The sequence below is a fragment of the Protopterus annectens genome, chromosome 12.part0 (genome assembly GCF_019279795.1).
Source record: "Protopterus annectens isolate FY-2018-M chromosome 12.part0, PAN1.0, whole genome shotgun sequence".
Taxonomy (NCBI): domain Eukaryota; kingdom Metazoa; phylum Chordata; order Ceratodontiformes; family Protopteridae; genus Protopterus; species Protopterus annectens.
The window spans coordinates 4,584,471-4,607,472 of record NC_056746.1 but is presented as its reverse complement, the minus strand read 5'-3'; the positions used below and the strand labels follow the sequence as shown (position 1 = coordinate 4,607,472).

At 45.9% G+C, this 23,002-nt stretch overlaps 1 protein-coding gene across 1 annotated transcript in view; it reads right to left on the bottom strand.

Annotated features, from left to right (window-relative positions):
- LOC122817306 (serine/threonine-protein kinase SMG1-like) overlaps positions 1-23,002 on the bottom strand; it is a gene marked incomplete in the record, with an annotated part of 2,898,779 nt that overhangs the window by 615,900 nt on the left and 2,259,877 nt on the right. The window contains 1 exon segment of the mRNA XM_044090530.1: positions 12,762-13,049. Within this exon segment, the coding sequence (XP_043946465.1) occupies positions 12,762-13,049 (288 nt within the window).

The window sequence follows — 23,002 nt, the reverse complement described above, 5'->3', positions numbered from 1 at the left end:
GGGCCTCAGTAGTGGCCTGTGAAGCCACAGAAGCGGGCATCAGGGGCTGCAAAGCGCTTCACTGAGGACCGGAAAATTGACGACTAGCTTAACGGAAGTGTCGTCGCTACGTTTGGACCTGTCTGGTCTGTGTCCGTCTTTATCCTTACACATTTTTTCGGGAGATCTGCTGTTGGATGGCCTACCGAAGCCACATCGGAATTTGAGGACTGAGAGCAAAAATATCTAGCTACAATAAGGGCCCGAGGACGTATAGTTCTGGCACTGAACAAAGTACAAAAGGGACAGCAGGGGATGTCGTGGTCTGGGCCTAAGCAAGTGACGCAGTAAGAATGAAAGTCTCGGTGTGGTATTTTGATTTCCACAGCTGAGACAATTGTTAACTTTTTCTGACATGGGTTAGAGCAAGAAAAAAGGAACCCCAATGGGGTACTTAGCTTTAGAAGACTTAACTTCAATTCGGAAACGAAAACTCAGGTGGTGGCTGACCGGCACTCATGCAAACTGCTTCTGCTTCGGGTTCCTCAGCAAGAAAGACTGATGTAATGGCGTCGGCTGCCTTACTTTATACCACTGATGACCTGACATCAGTCCTGGAGCTATGGCAACCGATGCAGAAATACTAAGCCACTGGTATTCGGGCCGACTGAGGGCTACCCTGGGAGGGATAACCCAAATGTGATGACTGCAACAGTGAAACAGTAAGATCATCAAGTATTTTCAGTCTTTACTACTAGGTATGGAGCGCACAGGACAATACTTAAATCACCATTCTTGCAAATTCTTCAGGAGGTAGCAAACCATACCACATCTCCTCATGATGGCAAATCGAAAAATGACTGAAATTTGAAATACAAAATCAGCTAGCACTCTACATAATGCTAGCTGCTGGGGGGGGGGGGGGTGTCATGTGCCGTAATAAGTTGTTGTTCCTATGTTAGCGACTATTATGACAAAAAAAAATTAGCCAGTTTCATGGAGCAAACAGCCAAGGATCTGGATAATACAGCTAAACAGTGGACACATTTTGAATAGTTGGGCAGCGCATTTGGTAACCTGAGAATTAGTATATTACAAGGTATCATTACAAAATGGGTGTTATGTTTTAGTTGTTTTAATATTTTCTGTTCTAAAAAGAAAAGTAGTGTAAAATCTTACCAGAACCATAGATGTCCTTCTCTTCCATGTTGCAGTATTCATACTGTGGGATTTCCAGCCCTTGGGCAACCCAATGTCGGCTCCTATACAAACGCTTAAGCCTGGCTGCCATAGGTGGTTTGGACGTCACATGTAAGGCCATAAACCATGGAGTATAAATGTGACGTCGGCATGCACAGACCTCAGAACTTGAAGCCCAGAGAAGAGACAATAAGGCCAAAGAGAAGCAAAAGCAAATGTCCCTGCAGGGCTGTAGAGACTGGCCTGTAGGGAGGGGATACACCGGAGAAGACTGAGGATACCAGGAGGTTGGAGGGTGGGATGGAATACTGTAACATAGAAGAGAAGGACATCTATGGTTATGGTAAGATTTTACACAACTATTCTATGCCCTTCTATTCCCATGTTGCAGTATTCATACTGTGGGAGAGTACCACAGCTAGGAGGAATGTTGGGAGGTGGCAGAGGGTTCCAAGAATCACTGCAGGACTGCCCTGGCAAATCCTGCCCTGGCTCTAGAGACCTAGTCATGCTTTTAGTGCTTAGTGAAAGTATGGACTGTAGACCAGATGGCTGCCTCCATGATGGAAGCTGTGGTCTAGCCCTTTCATGAAGGCCTTTGAGGTAGCGATGCCTCTAGTAGAATGTGCTCGCACTCCTTGAGGCAATGGATTGTGATTATCAGAGTAGCAAAAGAGGATGGCTTTCCTGATCCAGGAGGAGATAGTTTGTTTGGAGACTGCCTTACCCAAAGCCTTGGGATGGAAGGAAATGAACAGCTGTGTCAGATTTTCTGAAGGACATAGTTTTGTCCAAGTAGAATCTCAGTTGTCAATGTACATCCAGGGAATAGAGAATACTCTATGCAGAGTTAAGTAGGGGAGGGGAAGAAGGTGGGTAGGTGAATAGACTTGTTTAAGAATAGTTCATTTACAACTTTGGGCGTAAAGGAGGGGTTTGTGCGTAGGGTCACCCTGTCATTGTGAAAGGTGGTGTAATCAGGGCAAGCCATCAGGGCTTGTAATTCAGACACTGTTCTAGAAGAGGCAATGGCCACTAAAAGAATGGTTTTCCATGTGCACATTTGAAGAGATGCTGTGCTGGCAGGCTCAAAAGGGAGTAGGATAAGCTTTTTCAGAACAAAGTTGAGGTCCCAAGGGAGGAGGGATGGGCTGTCTTGGTGGTCTGATCTGCAAGACCCCTCTCAGGAAAAGTTTTACGTCCAGTCTGGAAAGAAGAGGTGGCTATAAAGGCAAGCATGCAGAAATGACAGAAAGATGGACTTTAAGGAGGGACTAGCTTACTCTTCTGTCAATGAGTTCACAGGTAGTTCAGGATAAGGGGTGGATCTGCCAGAAATGGGTTCTTGTCTCTAAGAGAACACCATTCAGAGAATCTCTGCCATTCAGACAAATAGTTTTTTTCTAGTATTTGGTTTCCAGGCCTCCCTCAGGACTGATAACACATCTTCTGAGTAGTGTTGTCTAAAAGGGATCAAAAGTTGATCACCCACAGAGTTAAGTGCAGTAAAGACAGTTGTGGGTGAAGGAGGGATCCCTGTTGCTGCATTAGTACAGCCACCTTGTGGGGTAACTTGTGATGATTGCCCTTGGCTAGGGAAAGCAGAAGGGGGAACCACTGTTGCCTTAGAGGAAAGGGAGGGAAGGTGTATAGGAACATTCCCCGCCATGTAAAGCTGAAGGCATCCACTCTCCAGGCTAGTGGTGAGCGAGTCCTGCTGCAAAATTTGTTGAGTTGTCTGTTCTGGGGGGAGGCAAACAGCAAGTCCGCTTGCTTGTTTCCCTGAGAGGGGATGTATGAAGCTTTCAGGAAGAGGTCGTGTTTTGCTGCCATTTCTCAGATTTTCAAGGTTATCCGACATAACTGGTATGCCTTTGTCCCTCCATGTTTGTTTAGGTACCACATGACTGTAGTGTTGTCTGTCACAATGTGGAGTATAGTACAGATGTGTCCCTACCATAAATGTAGATGTTCGAGTGTATTCACTGTTGCAGTCATTACTCCTGGGTTATCCTGCTGGCAGGCTACCCGCAGTCGGCCAGAATTCCAAAGTCTAGGTCCGGCGTCGGTTGCTGTCGCCTCTTCCCTGACGTCAGAGTGCCAGGGGTATAAAAGATGCAGCAGATGCCATTTTCTTCAGTTTTTCTTGCCCCAGATGTCAGGTGCCCCCAAATTGGTAGGCTGAAAAATATGCCAATAAGGATGCATGCACAAAAATAACATTTCCTTCATCTACAAGCAAATACACCACATAGGTTGTATAGGCTAGAGAAGTACAGATAAGTCCCATCAAAGAAAAGGGGGATGGTGGGTGGGGAACCTGGACTGCAACAGTGAATACACTCTAACATCTATATTTATGGTAGGTACACAACTGTACTATGTTCATCGTGCTTCACTGTTGCAGTCATTACTCTTGGGTTGAATCCCAAAGCTGAGGATGGGTGGCTGGGCTAAATAGGATTAGGAGAGGCTATGAGGCCCTGCAGAACTGCAGTGGCAAAGCCTGCTCTGGATTTAGAGTAAAGAGGTAAGTGGTAGTGCTTTGTGAAAGTGTGCACTGAACTCCAAGTTGCAGCCTCTAAGATGTCTTTGGTTGGTACTCCTCTGAAGAAGGCTGCTGAAGTGGCTGCTGCTCTAGTAGAATGAGGCCTAATGCCCTTAGGCACGGATTTGCCATGTTGAAAATAGCAGAAACGGATGCAATGGCCTATCCATTTAGAAATAGTCTGTTTTGAGATAGCCTTTCCTTGTGATCCTGCAGCATATGACACTAAAAGTTGCTCAGTCTTTCTGAAAGCTTTAGTTCTGTCCAAGTAGAAGCGGAACTGCCTGTGTATGTCCTTGTTCTGTGGGTTTGGATAAAAGGTAGGCAAGTGAATGGTTTGGTTGAGGGCCACAATGGACACCACCTTAGGCATAAATGTTGGGTTTGTCCTCAGAGAAACCCTGTCTGGATGAAACATAATAAAAGGTTCCACAGCCATGAGTGCTTGTAGCTCAGAGACTCGTCTTGCAGAGGTTATTACTAGGAGCAGAGCTGTTTTCCAGGATAAGAATTTTATATCCGCTGTTGAGGCTGGCTCAAAAGGAGGCATTGTGAGTTTTTCCAAGACATAATTGAGGTCCCATGCCGGAATTGGTGCTCTCCTTGTAGGCCTGATGTTTTTGGCCCCTGTGAGGTACTGCCTTATTAAAGGATGAGAAAAGATAAGTGGTTCCGTATTGTAATGGGCTGAAATGGCAGAGGCATGAATCTTAATTGATGAGAAAGAAAGGCCTTTGTTCAGCACCTCAGTTAGGTATTGTAAAATCTGAGGGATATTTGGTACACACGTCAATGCCTTGTTCCTGGTTCGAAGCACAGAATTTCTTCCATTTTTCTGCATAAGATTTTCTGGTACTGGGCCTCCTGGCCTCCAAGATAACATCCATAACAGCTTTTGAAAGAGGAGTGTTCTGAATGGCTACATTATCCGCCATGCTGCCAGATTTAAGGTTCTGAGTTGGCTGTGCAGGATCAGATTGTTTTGTTGGGTCAGCAAGTGAGAAGTTTGAGGCAATATCCATGCTGGACCTTGAGACAAGCTCTTTAGGATCGGGTACCAGTGCTGGCGTGGCCAGTCTGCTGCAATCAGTATCATTTTTGGCTTCTCTTGTCTGACCTTTAGGAGTACCCTGGGAAGGAGAGGCAGTGGAGGAAAGGCATATACTGTTAGATTTTTCCAGCTGAAGGATAGGGCGTCCACTCTCCATGCTTGCTTGTGATAAATCCTTGTGCAAATCTATGCAATTGCCAGTTGTGAGGGGAGGCAAATAGATCTATGTCTGGGCATCCCCATTTCCTTGTTATCATGCTGAAGACTTGTGGATCCAGTTTCCACTCGTGGGGATCCATGAGGTTTCTGCTTAGTTCGTCTGCCAGAGTATTTGTTTTTCCTGGCAGGAATTGTGCTTGCAGGTGAACTTGATAGGTCAATGCTGTGTCCCATAAGGTCATTGCTTGTCTACAGAGGGGGTAGGAATGTGTACCTCTCTGCTTATGTACCACATGACACTAGTATTGTCTGTCTTTATCAGTAGCTGTCCTGGAAAGCTGTCAGGGCATTTTGAACAGCTAGCATCTCTTTTTGATTGATGTGGAGATGCATCTGGCTTGCAGGCCATGTGCCCTGAATACATTTATCTGCCATACGGGCCCCCCAGGCATAATCTGATGCATCCGTTGTCAGTGTCTGTCTGGCTGTGGGTAAACTGAATGGCAGACGCTTGTTGTGGTGACAGGCCTCTGCCCACCATAGAAACTCCTGTTGCAGGCAGGGAATGAGTATAATTACTGTCTCCAGGCTGTGGCAATGCTGAGTCCAAACACTTTTTAGATACCATTGTAGTTTCCTCATATGCAGTCTGGCATATGGAATTAGTAGAATGCAGGATGCCATGAAACCCAAGGCCTGCAGGATTTTCCTTGAAGATAAGTGGGTCTTTGTTGCCAATTTTTTGAAGTAAGAAGTCAGTTATTTTTGCTTGTCTGGCGTGAGATAAGCCATCTGGGCAGTTGTATTTAAGCTTGCACCCAGGAATACTATCTCTTGAGAAGGCACTAGTTTTGATTTATTTTTGTTTACTGTGTACCCTAGGCCAATTAGTAATCTTTTTACAAAAGCCAGATGCTTTAGAAGAATGTCTTTGTTCTCTGCTTGAATAAGGCAGTCGTCCAAGTAGGGATACATTTGAATTCCTCTTTGTCTGCAAAATACAATTACTGGTGCCAGGCGTTTTGTGAAGACCCTGGGTGCAGTAGATAAGCCAAAGGGCAGTGCAGAGAATTGGTAGTGCATTGAGCCAGCTATGAATCTGAGGTATCTTCTGCAAGATTGTCTGATTGGGACATGCAGGTATGCCTCTTTTAGGTCCAAAGTTACGAGCCAAGCCTTCTTGCTCAGCATGGGCAGTAGCTGCTGTAGAGTCAACATCTTGAATTTTGGAACTTCCAGAAATGAACTTAGTATAGACAGGTCCAGTACTGGTCTCCAGGTTTTGTCCTTTCTGGGCACTAAGAAAAGTCTGGAGTAAAATCCTTGCCCCTGCTCTTGTTGTGGTACTTCTTGAATGGCCCTAATGTCCATGAGGGCTGCAATTTGCTTTTGTGCCTCTGCCCATTGATTGTGTGGCAGATCTGGCATACCTTTTGACCTTGGTAGGGTGTGAAAATGGAACCTGTAACCTTGGGACACTATGTTCAAGACCCATTTGTCTTGGGTAACCATTTGCCAATTTGATTAAAAAAGCGCTAGTTTTCCCCCTAAGGGTGCTGCCAAAAGAAAAGTGCTTGGATCCGGCAGAGGAAAGTCATTGGGACTGTTTCCTGTAAGGTTGTGATTTGTTTTCTCCGCTTTTGGAGGTAGGAGCACCCCATTGTTTAGGCTTGTATGAGCCTTGGGGCTGAGATCTGCCTCTGGAACACCTGTATCTGTCTCTTTGTGGTCTGTCTGACACTGAAAAGGACCAATTTTTAGAAGGCTAGTTCCTGCTAAATCTGGGTGGCTGTACCTGTAAGAAATCCTTAACTGTCTGCATGGATTTTGCTTTATCCTCCATTTTTTTCAACACCTCTTCCGCTTTAGTACCAAACAAAGTATCATGCTGTAATGGGGCATCTAATAATTTTGCTTTAACATGATCAGGCAGATTCTGTTCCTTTAACCAAGCATGCCTTCTAATGACAGAACCTGCAACAGCGGCCCTGCAAGAGGCCTCCAGTGAATCATAACCACATTGCAAAGTATGTTTTCCCACTTGTTCAGCTGCATGCAATAAATCCTTCATTTTCTTGTTCTCTGAACATTCAGTATTTGTCAACAATTTCTGTTTAAGCAGTGACATTAAATATTGCTGATATTTAAGCATATGAAACTGACAATTTAGAGCCCTTACAGCCAAGGTAGCAGAAGTGTAAACTTTTTTCCCCCATCTGTCCAGTGCCCTAGAATCCCTATCAGAGGGGACAGGGTTTCTTGCAGTGGAAGCTTTGACCCCTTTGGGACCCTGAGATATAGTTTCTGGGTCAGCAGCTGGGTTTTTATATAGGGATTTATGTGAATCTGGGACCCTGTAGTATCTGCCTGGCTTAGCAGGTGCAGGGGGTAAAGAGTCAGGGGACAGGCCGGACTCTGAAAAAACATCACCTACAATGTCTAGAACAGGTTGAATAGCAAGGGGTCTGTGCTGAGGAAGTAGCAGAAAGTCTCTGAGCCTTTTCTTAGATTCAGAATAATCTAGGCTCTCCCAGTGGAAATGCTCCCTCATGGTATGCAGGGTTTCCCCAAAAGAATAATCCTCAGGAGGAGAGGCTGAAGGAATGGATTCTTCAGCATCAGAGTCCTCATAGGGAAGCATGGAATAATCCTGTTCAGAAGAGAAATCAGAAGAAACAGAAACCTGATCAGAAGAATCATATTCTGTCTCTTGACTCTGCCTCTTATCAGGAGGGGGGTGGGAACCCCTGATCAAAGTAATTAGGTCTTCGGCCATTTTAAGCATCTGTTTTTTAGGCATGAAGTCTGAGTAGGAGAATGCAGTACTTGTTTCTTTGTCTTTAGAGCTGCTTTAGTCTTTGAAGCTGAAGATGGCTTAACATATAGTTGTGTAGGTCTGAAGACACCCTCAGAAGCAGATGCCTGCTCAGCGGCTCTGGACCCATCTGAGGGAATGGTTTCCGAGTGTCCAATACCTTGGGTATCCAGAGGCCCAGTCAGCTCCACGTGGGAGTCGGAAGCGGCCTGTGGCTCTGAGGTAGCGGGTGCCAGGGGCTATGAAAGCGCCTCACTGAGAACCTGTGACTGGCCTAACGGAGGTCTCGTCAGTTTTGGACCTCGGAAGCCTATCCTTTTCCTTGTCCTTGCGTTTTTTGTAAACTCCGGTCGGCTGTTCTGATGGCATTATATAATTAAATCTTCGGCCAAAGTAATGAAATGCAAAATCGAGCAGACACTTAATATTGCGTTGGATAAATCTAGCACAAAACTGACAGCTAGCAACGTTGTGATCAGGGCCTAGGCAAGGAATACAGTAAGAGTGAAAATCCTTATGAGGTATTTGCTTCCCACAAGAAATACAATTGCTAACTTTTTCTGACATCGGTTTGGAGCAAGAAAAAAGTTTCCCCAACGGGGTACTTAGCTTTAATGAAGACTTCGGTTCTGAAATTCGGATTTAAAATCTCAGGAGTCAGCCGACCGGCACTCTTGAACAGCAACCGACGCTGGAAATAGACTTTGGAATTCTGGCCAACTGCAGGTAGCCTGCCAGCAAGATAACCCAAGAGTAATGACTGCAACAGTGAAACACGATGAACATCCCTGGTTGCAGAATGGGAAGAAAGACTTTTAGAGCTAGCAGGACAGCAGTCAGTTCCCAGACATTGATGTGCTGTTTTTGCAGGGCAGGGGACCAGTACAGTTGGACCCTGTAGCCCTGCAGAGTTGCTCCCCACCCTAGGTCTGATGCATCTGTGTGCATGGACTGAGTAGTGGGAAGGAGCTGCAGAGGAATTCCCTGGTTGCTAGAAACCTGCTGAATCCACCACTTCAGCTCTATTTTTAGGCAGGGCAGAAGGGGGATGAGTTTGTCTAGAGGCTGTTGGCTCCGAGACCAAACATTCTTTAAGTACCACTGGAATTTCCTCATGTGCATCCTTGCTAGAGGGAGCATGGGGGATGGTGGCAGCCATGAGACCTATAGTTTGCAGAAACTGTCTTGCAGTCAGGTGTGATTCTGTCAACAGGCTTAGAAAATGGGATGAGAAGGACTGTACTTTGTCTGGTGGGAGGAAGGATCTCATTAGATATGTTCTGATTCTGCACCCAGGGAAAACCTTGTCCTGTTGTGGGAAGAGAGATGATTTTTGAAAGTGGAGGGTGAAACCCAGTTTGTGCAGTAGGGACATGGTGAATTGGAGATGGGTTAGAAGGGTGGACTCTGACTCTGCCAAAATGAGAATGTCGTCCAAGTCAGGGGAGATTTGTACTCCAATGGTTGTGCAATGGGCGATGGGCAGGGGCTAAGCACTTGGTACAAACTCTAGGTGCCGTAGACAAGCCAAAGGGCAAGGCAGTAAATTGAAAATGAGAAGAGGGCCCATAGAAGCGTAGGAATCTCCTCTGGGAGGGTCTGACTGGGATGTGCAAGTATGCATCTTTTAGGTCTAGATTGACCATGAAGGCTTGAGATGGGATGAGGCATAAAAGAGTTTGAAGGGAGAGCATCCTGAAGGAGGGAACCTGTAGGAACAGGTTTAGGTATGAGAGGTCCGGGATAGGTCTCCAGGGGCCATCATTTTTTGGGACTAAGAAAAGGCGGGAGTAGAAGCCTAGTCCATCCTGTCCTCAGGGAACTGGGTCTATGGTTCCTTGGAAGAGAAGTTCCTGCAGGATGGGAGGAAGTAGACCGAGCTGATATTTGGGAGGGAAAGGCTTCTTTTTTGCTGTAGGTTTTTCTTTCCAGGATAGAAAGTATCCTTTTTGGATGATGAAAAGAACCCACAGATCTGAAGTGATGGTTTTCCAGAAGGGAAGGCATAGGGTAAGGCGAGCGGAGAGGGGCACTTGGGCAAAGCAGTCATGTGGAGGAAGGTGCCCCCCGGCTGGAAAGAACTGTTTGTTGGGGGGGGGGGTTTAAGGTTGAGGGCGTCTGGGATAAGGTTGTCTCCAAGGTTCCCTACATGGTCTAGCAGTAGAAGGGCGAGAGGTGGAAGGGGCCCTTCTGACAAAGGATGTTTTGGCTGGGTAGTTCCTGTAGTATCTGGGCACTGGGGACAGCAGCAAGTCCTTAATGCCCTGCAACTCCTTGCTTTTTTCTTGTAAGTTTTTGAAAAGTTCTGCAGCATTTTTGCCAAACAGAAGGTTGCTGTCCAGAGGAGCATCCATAAGTTTGGCTTTAAAATCATCTGGCAGAGGCTGTAATCTAAGTCAGGTGTACCTGCGCAAGGCCGATGCAGTGGCAGCAGATCTGGCAGCTGCTTCTGCTGTATGATAACTGCAACGGATAGTTTGTCTGGCTACTTGTGTGGCAAGGGACCAGTTTGGAGGTAATGTCAGACCTGGCTGGACAGTCAGGGATTGAAGTCAATAAAGTAGTGGCCTGAAAAAGCAGGTCTAGGGCATACTTCACCATGTGTGTTTGGGAATTTATAGCCCTAAAAGCTGAGGTAGAATAGGTGTATACCTTTTTCCTATTCTGTCCATAGTTTTGCTGTCCTTATCTGATGGCAGCAGAGAAGCAGAAGGTAATTGCCTACACTGTCTGTCTGGGGATACTGCAACAACTGCTGGGCTGGCTGGGGGGGGGGGGTACTAGGAACTTGTAATCATCAGGTACTTTATAAAACATATCCAGTCTTTAAGGGGCAGGAGGCTGAGAGTCTGGGTTCTTGGAAACAGAATTGAAGGCATTCAAAAAGGTTGGGAGCACTGGAGGGATGGCTGAAGGTGAGGGAGAGTCAAGCTGTAGAAGTTTAAAGCATCTCTTCTGGGTTTCAGAAACTAAGGAAGTATACCACTTGAAATACTCTTTCATTTTTGAAATAGTCTCCCAAATGAAATATCCTCAGATGGGGAAGTACCCTTCAATAGAGTCCTCGTTAGGGGAGTAATAGTCTAGGGGAGTAATAGTCTATGGGAGAGGCAATCAGAGACATAGGAGACAGATTCCTCAGAGGTGGATTAAGACTGGTTAGGGTCATCTTGAGAAACTGCTTGCTGAGTAGTAATTAAAGGCAGGGAGGAAGCAGAGGCCGGCCTAGGTGCCACAAAGGCCTTCATCAAAGAAGAAGTGAAGGATTCCTAATCTGTGGCTGCTTGAGGCGTCTGGCTCAAGTGTTTCGTTTTTTGTTTCCTTTTTGTAGGAGTGGGTGTCCGGGTAGGTAGGGAAACAAGAGGCCTGTGCTGGAGTAGGTGAAGTCTTGGTCGGCCAGTCAAGCAATGGTTCCCCCTCTACGTCGGTTATGCCCAAAGTCTGTATCAACTCCTCTGATATGCTCTCTGTGGCCGACAAAGCCTCTTCCAGAGGGACAGTCGGAGTAATCGGTTGTCCCTCGGCCCCTAGAATGGCAGTCGGCAGAACAGCATCTGGAGAAGGCTTGCAAACCTCGGTCTTCTTCCTAGGTAGTTCGGCTTAGGTGGCCAAATCGGGATCCATCCCAAGCGTGAGGCGTTTAAGCCTTTGATTTTCTAAATACAGATTTAACACGGCCAGATGGCTGTGTAAGGTCTTGGGTATGAAGGATTGACAACTAGAGCAGGCCTTACGGTCGTGCTCTCTACCTAGATAAAAAACACAGCGGTCGTGGGAGTCTTTGTGCAGAATCTGGCGCCCACAACTACATTTACTCTTTTTCTCAGACATCGGCTAATAGAAAAACTACAGCAACCAAGCTAAAGCTTAAGCAAGAGTGAAAAAGGCAAACCCAATGAGGCACTTATCTTTCTGAAGTCTTCAGACGTAGGAGCAGAGAGGTGGAATTTATCGTTTGCGGCTGAAAAGTTCTGAGGTTTGTGCGTGCCGACGACACATTTATACTCCATGGTTTATGGCCCTACATGTGACATCCCACTCACCTATGGTATCCAGGCTTAAGCTTTTGTATAAGAGCAGACGTCGGGTTGCCTGGGGGCTGGAAATCCCACAGTACGAATACTGCAACATGGGAATAGAAAGACATGCTGTGATTATAAAATGCTTAATTTACATGCATGCACAATGCCACTTATAAAATCATCTAACGATGAACAAATTATTGAAGATAATCAATATTACAATGCTGAAGCATATTTTATCAAATTAAGAAGAATTAAAATATAACTGTGGTTAACATTCAGTGTCAGAAGGCAGACTGTTATGGAAGCTTAAGTCTCATGTTTATTCTTCACAAAATGCATACTAACTTGTAGTTTCTTCACAAATGTCACATAAAATATAATATAGTTATGTTAAAACAAAATGAAAAAGAGAAGCATGACTATGCAAGACATTGTTTCACGTTAGTAGTAGCTTTATATTTCAAGTGGCCTACAATCGTATCCTCTCTGTACTGACAGTTAAAGGCAAAGTAAGTGCTGAAGGAGTTAAGGGATGTTACAGAAGTGTCACACATCGTGGAAACCAGATTAATCAATACAGTACACTCTGGACTTCTCAGGATGGGGTATGAGTCTTTGCATGGATGTGTGTGAGATAGTGTGTATTGGTACCAAATGTTAAAAAGTTGCAAGCCAATAATTCTTAAGCACAGGTGGTCTATATGTTTTAAAAAGCATATTTTCAAGTGTTCATATGAAGCTCTAGGCGAGGATCACGAGAACATAAAATATATAAATAAAAGATAATGTTACGTCAAAGTTCAGCATGCATGAAATTGATAAGAAAAAGCATATAAATAAAGTATACTCCTATAGTCTGAAAATTTTAGTAGCCACTCTCCATGCACTGTTTATGGAATAAACAAGTACTTTGCACATCCTGAAGTTTTATTCTTGACTCGACTAAATTCTTTTATTTATTTATGAACTTTAACAGTAGCTTACCTTGTAAGGGTACAAAGTGCAGAAATAATTACACTTGCAAGACTCAGAGAGCCTTCTTCACCATTTTCATGAAGGAAAACCTTAATGCAACGCTCAATTTCTTGAAAATGTTCGTCACATGCTGACAAAGTTGCTGGCTCTTGTTTCATAGCCTCTTGTTTCAGACGTTCAACTTGCCTAATCAGGCGACTGTTAATGTCTGCTGCATAATGCTGAAGAGTTACTTCAGTACTTGTAATAAACTGGCAAACAGCAGGTGATGGCTGTGGTGCATACTGAATTTCATACCTGAAAAAGGAATTCAAATACAAGTATGATTAATATGCATGCCTTGATCTATGAAACAAAAATGTTTCTCATAAATGTCTTGTGTGCAGTGTGTGTTGGGGGGAGGAGCCATTTCTCAACCTCTCACTGCAAAAAAACAGGACAAAACCAAAAATACTGGGGGGAGGGGGGGGTGGGAAGAAACACCCAAAAATTGGGACAGATTTTAAATATCACTCTTACAAACTTATAAAGCAGCTAGGCTGTATATTAGCATGCATTTTCTGAAGGACATGAAGTCTGAAACTCAAATGGTTGTTTAGTGACTTCAGTTCTCAATTTTTCCAAAACCACAAATTTTCTGATGAACAGATAAAAATCTGGACAGCTGAGAAGTATAGGAGTTGCACATCCTGTAATTTCATTCTTAACAGTGTTTTATGCAAATTCTCATTTGTTTTAAAGCTGGCAGTGGTTGCTAAGAATGACCCAAGCCTACAAGAGCAGAGAGAACTGGGGACCCACAGTATGATTTGAAAGAAATGCTGGGGGGATAAATTGTGAAGATCTGTGAAGTGATCACATCTACTGCTTAAATGCTCCCATTTTTCATTAAAAAAACTAACAGAATAAACCTGTTGAGTGGAATTCATTGTTATAAACTAGCAGATATTTCAGATTTTTCCTGACAGCTTCAACAATGCTTACTATTAAACTAAAGTTATAAGCGCGTACACTCCAACATTAGGAGCTGAATGGAAACTGAAAAATTCTCAGACTTGAAAATCTCTGAAGTCCCACAATGCAAAGTAAACAGTACATATGCTACGTCAGTTCACAACAGATAGCAACTACAAATTCTGAAATGTAGCATATAATAAAACTACCTTTATTACATGAAAACAATTTCTGGGCCTGTAAAGGAAGAAGACGAAATGCTTTCAGGAGAATGTAATGGTAACACATTCATCCAATGGACACTCATTGCAAAGGTTACATAATAAAAGACTGATAAATTCCAAGTGTTAAGAACGGTACCCAAATATTCCCAGAGTTAACAATTCTAAGCACTAATGGACTTACTACAGACCTGGTCACTCTGCTTGCAAGAAATGAAAATCAACAGCAGCCATCACTACAAAATCTCCAAGCAGTAGGCCACATCTGGTCAACCATTCAGTGGAGCTCCTTACGAATAACTGCAAAGACTATCCTGCACTATGAAAATGCTGCGATAAATCAGGAACAATACAACATGCGCCCTTTTGATCAAGTGTAATGCACGCTGAAGTCTTCAGGCAGCCCTCAATCTAATTAAAACTTGCACCAGTCAATGTTGAAGGATAGTCAACATTGAAGCTGGACTGGAGCAACAGTGGTTAAAGATCTGTAGTAAAAAAATAAAGTGTGCACAGCTCCGTAGCATGTAGAGATAAAGCCTTGACTACGACAAAGATGACCAAAACTCAATTAGCAGTATGGGTGCTGGAGCACCTGATCAGGCAAAGATGGGAAGGAGCAAACAATGTCAACTTTCCTATCCTGGTCAGGAGGGGGCAGCTAGATCTGCTCCTGTGCTATTAACCAGAGGCTGGGTGTAGTACCATTACCAGGCTGGCATGCCAAAAGCAAAGAGGCTATGACAGAAGACTTAGCTGGAGTAGGGCAGACATGGCAAGCATGAAGACCAACACTGCAGGCTGAACCTTTTAGCTACTGTAGGAGTTGGGGACTTCTAGAGCTGCCACTACTACCATACATTTGGTGAACACCCGGAGGGGCTGTGGTGAGACCAAAGGGCAGAGTTCTGAACTGAAAAATGCTGTCTCCAAGCTGGAGCATCTATTTTTATAGGTAGTATGCACCCTGAAAGCTCTACTGGAGCACATCTAGGCGTTTTCTCTTGGCAGAGGTAGAAGAGACTGTACCGTGACCATCTGGAATTTTGTTTTTCTAAGAAAACTGTTTAAGTGATTTAGATCCAGAATTAGACTGATGTCCCTGTATTTGGCACTAAAAAGAATCTTGAGTAAATTCTGTATCCTCTTTCATCTGGAGGGACCACTTGGATGACTTGATTGTTTAGACGCTTCTTTACTTCTGATGTGGCTAATTCCATCTGAGAAGATGGAACATCTGGAAGTCTTTTTGGGACTAAAAGGGGTGTATGGAAAGGGATGAAAGAGCCTCTGGTTATTATCTTCAGTATCCACTTGTCTTGAGCGATAGAGGTCCAAGGTTGTTGGATGCAGGGATAAGAGCCCCCCATGGCCCCAAGTGTGCAGCAGTTGGCCAGCTGTTCAGAAACACTGAAAAGGCTTCTCAGATGAAGTACCTCTGAAGCCTTGATTCTGCAGACAACCTCCACCCCCTAGTGTGATGTCCATTATAAGAGTGAAGTGTCAGGTGGAAAACCTTATGACTTGTGAAACCAAATTTTCTTATCTCGTTTTTGATTCCAGGAAGAGGTCCTTTGAGGAGTGGAAAATGTGAACCCTAAGGCAACAAGGAATTTGCCCTCCTTTTCACTTCGAGATTGTAGCCTTCATTCTATAGCCAAAAGTGTGGATCTGTCATAAGGGATATTTCACAAAGGATGTCTTAATGTTCTCTGAAGTTGCAGAGCTCATCCAAACATGTCTCCTAATGGATATGCCTGTGCCTTCTGCTGTAACACACACACACTACTGCGGTGGAAATAAAAAACATACACATATTAAGACAAGGATTGAAGGTAGACATGAATGGAATTTCACTGATCCACAGGCAAAGTCCCTGGGAGAGAGTTGAAGATTTTCTTGGTCAAATCTCTGTGAAAGCGTGTAACATGTGCCAAATAATTCAGCGCCCTCACAGAGAATGTAATGAGGCATAGACTCACTTCCCAAATTTTTGCAAAGCACAAGACTTCTCATTCGGTGGATAGACAGAGGAACTTTCTTCTGATAGTTCCTTCTTGGCAGCTGCCTCCACAATAATGGAATTCATGGCTCACCCCTTGCTCCAATGGGGATAGTCTTTGGAAACAAGGATCCTGTATGGTTACTTGAGGATGGGTCCCAGCTGTGTCCAGCTCCTTCCATGCCTGTGTACAGATCAGGTCTATCAACTCATCCCATATGGAACTACCAAAGATGTAAATGGACCAAAACCAAAAGCCTCGCTAAAGACGGACTTCTCTGGAGAATGCGGCTGGGAAAACCATCCCCATCTCTGTTTAAGCAGTTCAAAGATTTCTCCGAATTAAATTCCCTCAAGGGGGGATCTTGGGGAACCTTCTCCATCAAAATCAATACCAGTGGTTACAGACTCCTGAAGGGAATCCAGGTGCCTCCTTTTGTATGTATGCTTCCTATGGACATTTTGAATGGGATACTCTGGGAGGACTCGGATGATGATGTGATCTCCTCCACTGGAGTCAGTGGAAGACTTTTGGTCACTGGCTGCAACAACAAAACAAAAGTAGGGTCTGGACTCAAAAATATCCTGTGAGGGAGGAATGACTCAGAAGATATCAGTTCTGAACCTACCCTGTTGAAGTAGATGCTGACCATTCAGCTACAAGACTCATACAGCTTCAAAGAAGTCAGAACAGACTGCTACAGGGAACTCATAGCTGTTCAGAAATAAGAAGTTATGTACCTACCATAACGTTCCATGTTAGTTGTCTTCTCTCGCCTTCTTTCTTGCTTGATGGGTTCGGAGCCGATCCTCGGCTCCGACTCGGCACTTGCTTTAGCTCGAGAACTCCTTTTACCAGCTCGAGGCAGCCCCATATCCCATGATGCAAGGCAGTAAGTACCCAGATCTCGTTTGTTGACAAAGGGCAATAACACCAAGCATAAAATACTTCCCAAAGGAAGAAGAAACTTACAGACGGAAAAGGACCAGGTCTGAATGGTCTTTAGCATAATAGTTTCTTATACAAGGTCTGTCCAGGCCAGGGGGAAGGAGGGAGGGTCGCAAGAAAGAAGGCGAGAGAAGACAACTAACATGGAACGTTATGGTAGGTACATAACTTCTTAATGTTAAGTTGTCAATCTCGCCTTCATTCTTGCTTGATGGGACCGCGTCCCTAGCACCTCTATCTTGGGTGGCTCAATGGAACAAACTCTTGAGGACTGCAGAGCCAAAACTGGCTCTGTCCCTGGAGGCCAAGTCCAATTTGTAATGGGAAACAAAAGTGTGAGGAGTGGCCCAAGTGGCCGCTGCACAAATAGTGTCCAAAGGAAGTCTAGCTTGAAAAGCTGTAGAAGTAGCTAAACTCCTAGTTGAATGAGCTTTGGGTTTTGAGCACAGCTGTTTTCCCCTGAGCGTATAAATTTCAGTGATGACCGAAGAAAGCCATCTGGACAAAGTCACTTTAGAAACAGGAAGGCCTTTTTTATTATCCGCATATGAAACAAAAAGTTGATCAGATTTTCTAAATTTTTTTGTTCTGTCCAAATAATATCTAAGTTGACGGTGGACGTCAAGATAATGTAGCTTTTGTTCAGCTCTATCTGAATAGTTAGGAAAGAATACAGGGAGATCAATGGATTGATTCAGATTGTTCTTTGAAGCGACCTTAGGTAAAAAGGATGGATTAGTTCTCAAAGATACTCTGTCTTTGTGAAAAATCAAATAGGGGGGTCGAACCGAAAGAGCATGAAGTTCAGACACCCTCCTGGCAGATGTAATAGCCACTAGGAATAAAGTTTTCCAAGAAAGATATTTGAGGGAACAAGAAACAGCTGGCTCGAAGGGGAAGAATCAAGGATGTCAGCACTAAATTTAGATCCCACTGAGGAGGAGGATTCCTGATTGGAGGCTTTAGTAGGAAAATTCCTTTCAAGAAGGCCCTGCAGAGCCTATGGGACATAATATTATGATCTGCTATCCCGACATGAAAATTAGAAATAGCAGCCAATTGAACTCTGACTGTGGAAGAAGAGGAGCCCGCATGAAAAATCTCTGCTAAGAAGTCCAGAACTGCCTGAACAGGGGCAGTAAAAGGATCAATATTTTGGGCCTTAGCCCAGTAAGAGAAACGTTTCCATTTGCTTGTATAAATCCTCCTGGTAGAGGATTTTAGTGAAGCTACTATGATGTCTCTAACTGGGTTAGAGATCAAAGGAAGCCTGGCTAAGGAAGGAAGTGGAGCAACCATGCTGTGAGGTTGAGAGAAGGGATTGACCGGTGCAGCTGACCGGATTGGTGAATCAGTAGATCTGGCACTGGGTCCAGATGCCACGGCTGCACCAAAAGGTGATGATGGAGGAACGGGAACCAAACTTGTCGAGGCCAGTAAGGGGCAATGAGAATCAATTTGGCTCTCAAAACGGTAGCTTTCTGGATCACCAGAGGGATCAGAGGAAATGGAGGGAAGGCATAAAGAAGTCCCTGGGGCCAATCCTGGGTCAGAGCGTCTCTGGGGATGGCCTGATAGAGGGAAGAGGCTGAAGAAGTCTGGACATTTGCTGTTTTGGGGAGTAGCAAAAAGATCGCAACATGGACGACCCCATTCCAGAAAAATCTCTTCCGCTATAGATTTGCTTGAGAGACCACTCGTGAGGCATGAGGATAGCTCTGCTCAATCTGTCCGCTATAATGTTGGTTTTCCCAGGGATATGCGTTGCTACCAGAAACCGATGAGAGGAGATCGCCCATTGCCAAAGTCTGAGCGCTTCTCGACACAAGGGGTAGGACTTGGTTCCGCCCTGTTTGTTGATATACCAAACTACAGACATGTTGTCTGTGTGGACTGCAATTGTCCCTACGGGAAGAAAGTCGTTGAGGGCTTGCAACGTTAAAAGCACTGCTCTCATCTCCAGGACATTTACGTGCAGATGGTACTCGAACGGTTGCCACGTCCCACGAACCATCCTGCCCTGATAATGACCCCCCCCACCCGATCAGGGAGGCATCCGTGGTGACAGTGGCTATCGGGGACGGAGGTACAAAGCACCTGCCTTGGTGAACCTGAGACGATGTGATCCACCAAGCAAGATGTTCTTTGCATGTTTTTGTCACCAGAATCTGGTGACGCATTGGAAGTTGCTGGTATGACCACTGTGTGAACAGCATCCACTGAAGAAGGCGCATGTAGAATCGAGCCAGGGGAAGAAGTGTAATGGCCGCAGCCATGAGACCTAATACCTTCAGAACCATTCTGGCCTGTATTTTCTTGCTGGCCAGAATGATTCTGACATGAGTCTGAATGTCTGAAACTCTTTGTTCTGTAAGGGTAGCTGACATCCGAACAGTGTTTAAGTTTGCCTATGAAGGTACTAGACTGGCAGGGCGATAAGGATGACTTTCCCAAGTTGATTGAGATGCCCAAATGAGAACAAAGGTCTATTGTGTAATCCCTGGCTTGCATAAGCTGATGCCTGGTGGTGGCTGACAGGAGCCAGTCGTCGAGATACGGAAACACCTGGAATCCTTGACGTCTCAGGTGAGCCGTGACCACTGCCATGCATTTGGTGAACACTCTGGGGGCTGTAGTGAGACCAAAGGGCAGGGCTCTGAACTGGAAATGACTGGACCCCAGCCGAAAGCGGAGAAATCTCCTGGAGCGTCTGTGAATTTTGATGTGATAGTACGCATCCTGAAGATCTATTGAGCACATCCAGTTGTCCTTCTGTAAGAAGGGCAGAATTGACTGAAGAGTGACCATTCGAATCTTGTCTTCCTGACAGACTTGTTGAGTCTGCTGAGATCCAATATTGGTCTCCAGTCTCCCGTCTTTTTGGGGACCAAAAAGAACCTTGAGTAGATTCCGGGCTCTGAATGGTCTACTGTAACTGGCTGAATGGCTCTTTTTTGCAGTAGTTTTGCGATTTCTAACTCTGCAATGTCCCTTAGACCGGGTGGTACATCTGGAAGGGAATTTGAGGGGAAAGGACTTTCCTCGAAAGGAATTATGTAACCCTTGGATATGATCGACTGTACCCATGTGTCTTGAGTGAGGGAATGCCAGGCTTCTGGGTACAGTGATAATCTTCCCCCGACTGCCTCCAAGGAGGGACAGCCGGGCAACACCTCAGGGATGCTGAAAGGGCTTGGCAGAGAGAGGCTCCCTGTTTCCCTGGTTCTTCGGACCCCCTCTGCCCCTAGAGCGGCGTCTGTTATTGTTACCCCCTCTGCCTCTAGGGGTAAACTGACCACGTGAATCCGGCGTGACTCCTTGGGATTTACGGAACCACATCTTCCCACCCTTCTATCCTTTGGGATAAGGCCTAGAAGGTGTGGAAAAACGGACACCAACAGCAGAAAGAGTCTTGCCGTCCTGCTCGCACCTGGTCAAGGTTTCCTTCACCTGAGGGCCAAACAAAGCTGACCCATCAAAGGGAGAATTTGTGAAGGACGCCTTAAAGGGATCCGCAAAATCACATAGCCGCATCCAGGCTTGGCGTCTAAGAGCCACACCTGTGCCTGCGGCTCTACTCGCTCCATCCGCAGCATAAGATATTAGCCGCATGGAGGAGTTAACAACGGAATTGAGGGTTCCTAGCTGCGAAGCAATCTTTTCTTGAGCCCCTGCAGCTGTAGGATCCTGAACTACCTCTCCCAGCTCCTTCAGGATATCCCTTTGGAGTCTGGTGAAGTGACATAGGTAATTCAGCGAACGCATAGCAAAGGTCGCTGAGGAAAACATCCGCCACTGCATACCTATCCATGGTCCTAGAGTCCTTATTAGGAGGATGGACGGGCACGGAAGGATCTGCAAGTTCCTTTTTGGTGGCCGCAGCCACCACCATAGCATCAGCGGGGACACCCTTGGTAAGGAATTGTTTGTCACTCGGGGCAGTGATTAATTTAGAAGGCCTCCTAGGGACTGGCTCTACCGAGTCAGGAGCTGCCCACGCCTTTCGTGCAATAACCTGCATAAGGGGGTCGAAAGGCGGAGACACCCAGGAGGTGGAGGGCCGAGATCCAAACGCCTCTAGGTATACTGACTCATCCTCAGAGGGATTGTTGGTGGGCCAGTTTCCCCTCTGTTTAAGGAGTTCTAGGATGTCTGAGAAGGAGACATCCTCAGAGGGGGATCTAGGCGATCCCTCTGACTCATCAAAGTCAGTATCCAGTGACAGACTCGGGGAGTCTACATGCTTCCTCTTACAAGTCCTCTTCCTAGGAGGATCTCCCGAAACATCAGGAGAATCCTCGGAAGAGGGGAAATTCCCAATGGGGAAACCTGAGGCGGAGGATCTCTGGGTCCTGTAGCAAGAGAAGTGGCAGAGATGTCAACAGGTACTATAGAGGGAGGAGCTACGGGAACAGACTGCTGACTGATACCAGTGGCCAGTACACTCTTCATCACCTCGAATGCTCCCCTCCCAGGCAGGTCCGAGAGAACCCGCTCCGAAGAGCTAGGAACTCCAGGGACCACCGAAAGGGAAGTCTCCGAGGCAGATGTCGGTGCCGAGCTCACCAAGGCCGAGGCTCCAAGGGGAAGAGCGGGTTCGGACAAGGGTCCGATGCCACTCACCCCCTCGGAGGAGACCATGGAAGCCCGACCACCGAATCCCTCTAAGGAAGGTCTCGAAGAGGAGATAAGAGTCGAGGTTGAAGGAACAGAAGGGGGTATCCGTCCTCCAGCCGTAGCAGTAACCATGCCCGAAGACTCCAACTCCAAACTCTGGGGTAGAGTTGAAGGAGGAACTGTAACGGGGTGTGGACCAACAGTCGTCTGCTGAGACGGACTGTGTAACATTTGGGCCAGTACCTGTGACTTGAGTAATCTACTGACCACTCTCTCTAGGTCATGATCTGACAACCTGGATGACCTTGAAGATCGGCTCCGATGGCTCCGTTCCGATAGAAGAGGTGAAGCCGAGCCGAAGTATCGGCTCCAAGGAAGGAGACCTCGACCTCTTCCTGGAATGAGCCATCGGAGCCGATACTATAGATCCTGTCGGAGCCGACTTCTCGGAGCCGACAGGAAGCCTCGATGTATCGGCTCCAGCCGGAGCCGATACAGCCACCAAAGTAACGGTGTCGGAGCCGATCGGAGCCGACACCGATGCCTGTGCCACATGGGTGTCGGAACCGATCGGAGCCGACATCGAAGTGGACAATACAGATTCGGCACCGATAGCCATCGGTGCCGAAAGCTTTGTCAAGCCAGAATCGGCTCCAGCCGGAGCCGATCTCGACTCAGTACGAGTCGGAGCCGAGGCCGCAGGCTTAGATACCGAAGCCTGGGCCTTGGCAGATTTTGTTGATTTTGGTGGAGCCGACTTAGCCGGAGAGCCCTCCGGCTTAAGAAGGCCCCTAAGAATCAACTTATTGCTCTCCTGCAGGACTCTCTGGCTGAAGGAGTGACAAATAGCACAGGAGTCCTGCAGGTGAAGAGGGCCCAGACAATACAGGCAAGAAGTGTGACCGTCTGTCAGAGACATCTTCTGACAGCACGAGTCACACTTCTTAAAACCTGAGACCCTCTCCTTTGACATGGTGCCGAAAAACACAACACACACACACACCAGTCAAAATTAACTTAAACAAAATACCAAGAGGTATTCTATAAAAAACCAACACACACACCCTAACAGGGGGGGGATGGGATAGGGAAAAAATTGACTAACAAAAAAAAAAAAAAAAAAAAAAGGAGACAGGGAATTTCTGTCAGAAAGGGCAGAAAAATAACTTTAAACTATCAATAAAAGAGTTTTAGACTAAAAAAGGGGCTTAAATATCACAAATGTGAACAACTTACCAGGAGCTGGTAAAAAGAAGACCTCCCAAGCGAAGCGGCAAACAAGATCTGGGTACTTACTGCCTTGCATCATGGGATATGGGGCTGCCTCGAGCTGGTAAAAGGAGTTCTCGAGCTAAAGCAAGTGCCGAGTCAGAGCCGAGGATCGGCTCCGAACCCATCAAGCAAGAATGAAGGCGAGATTGACAACTTAACATCTAAGCCTAGGCTTTGATGTAGAGTTGACCTGTTGACATGGGTAGAAGCTGGATCCAAGGGCTTTGATCCAAAA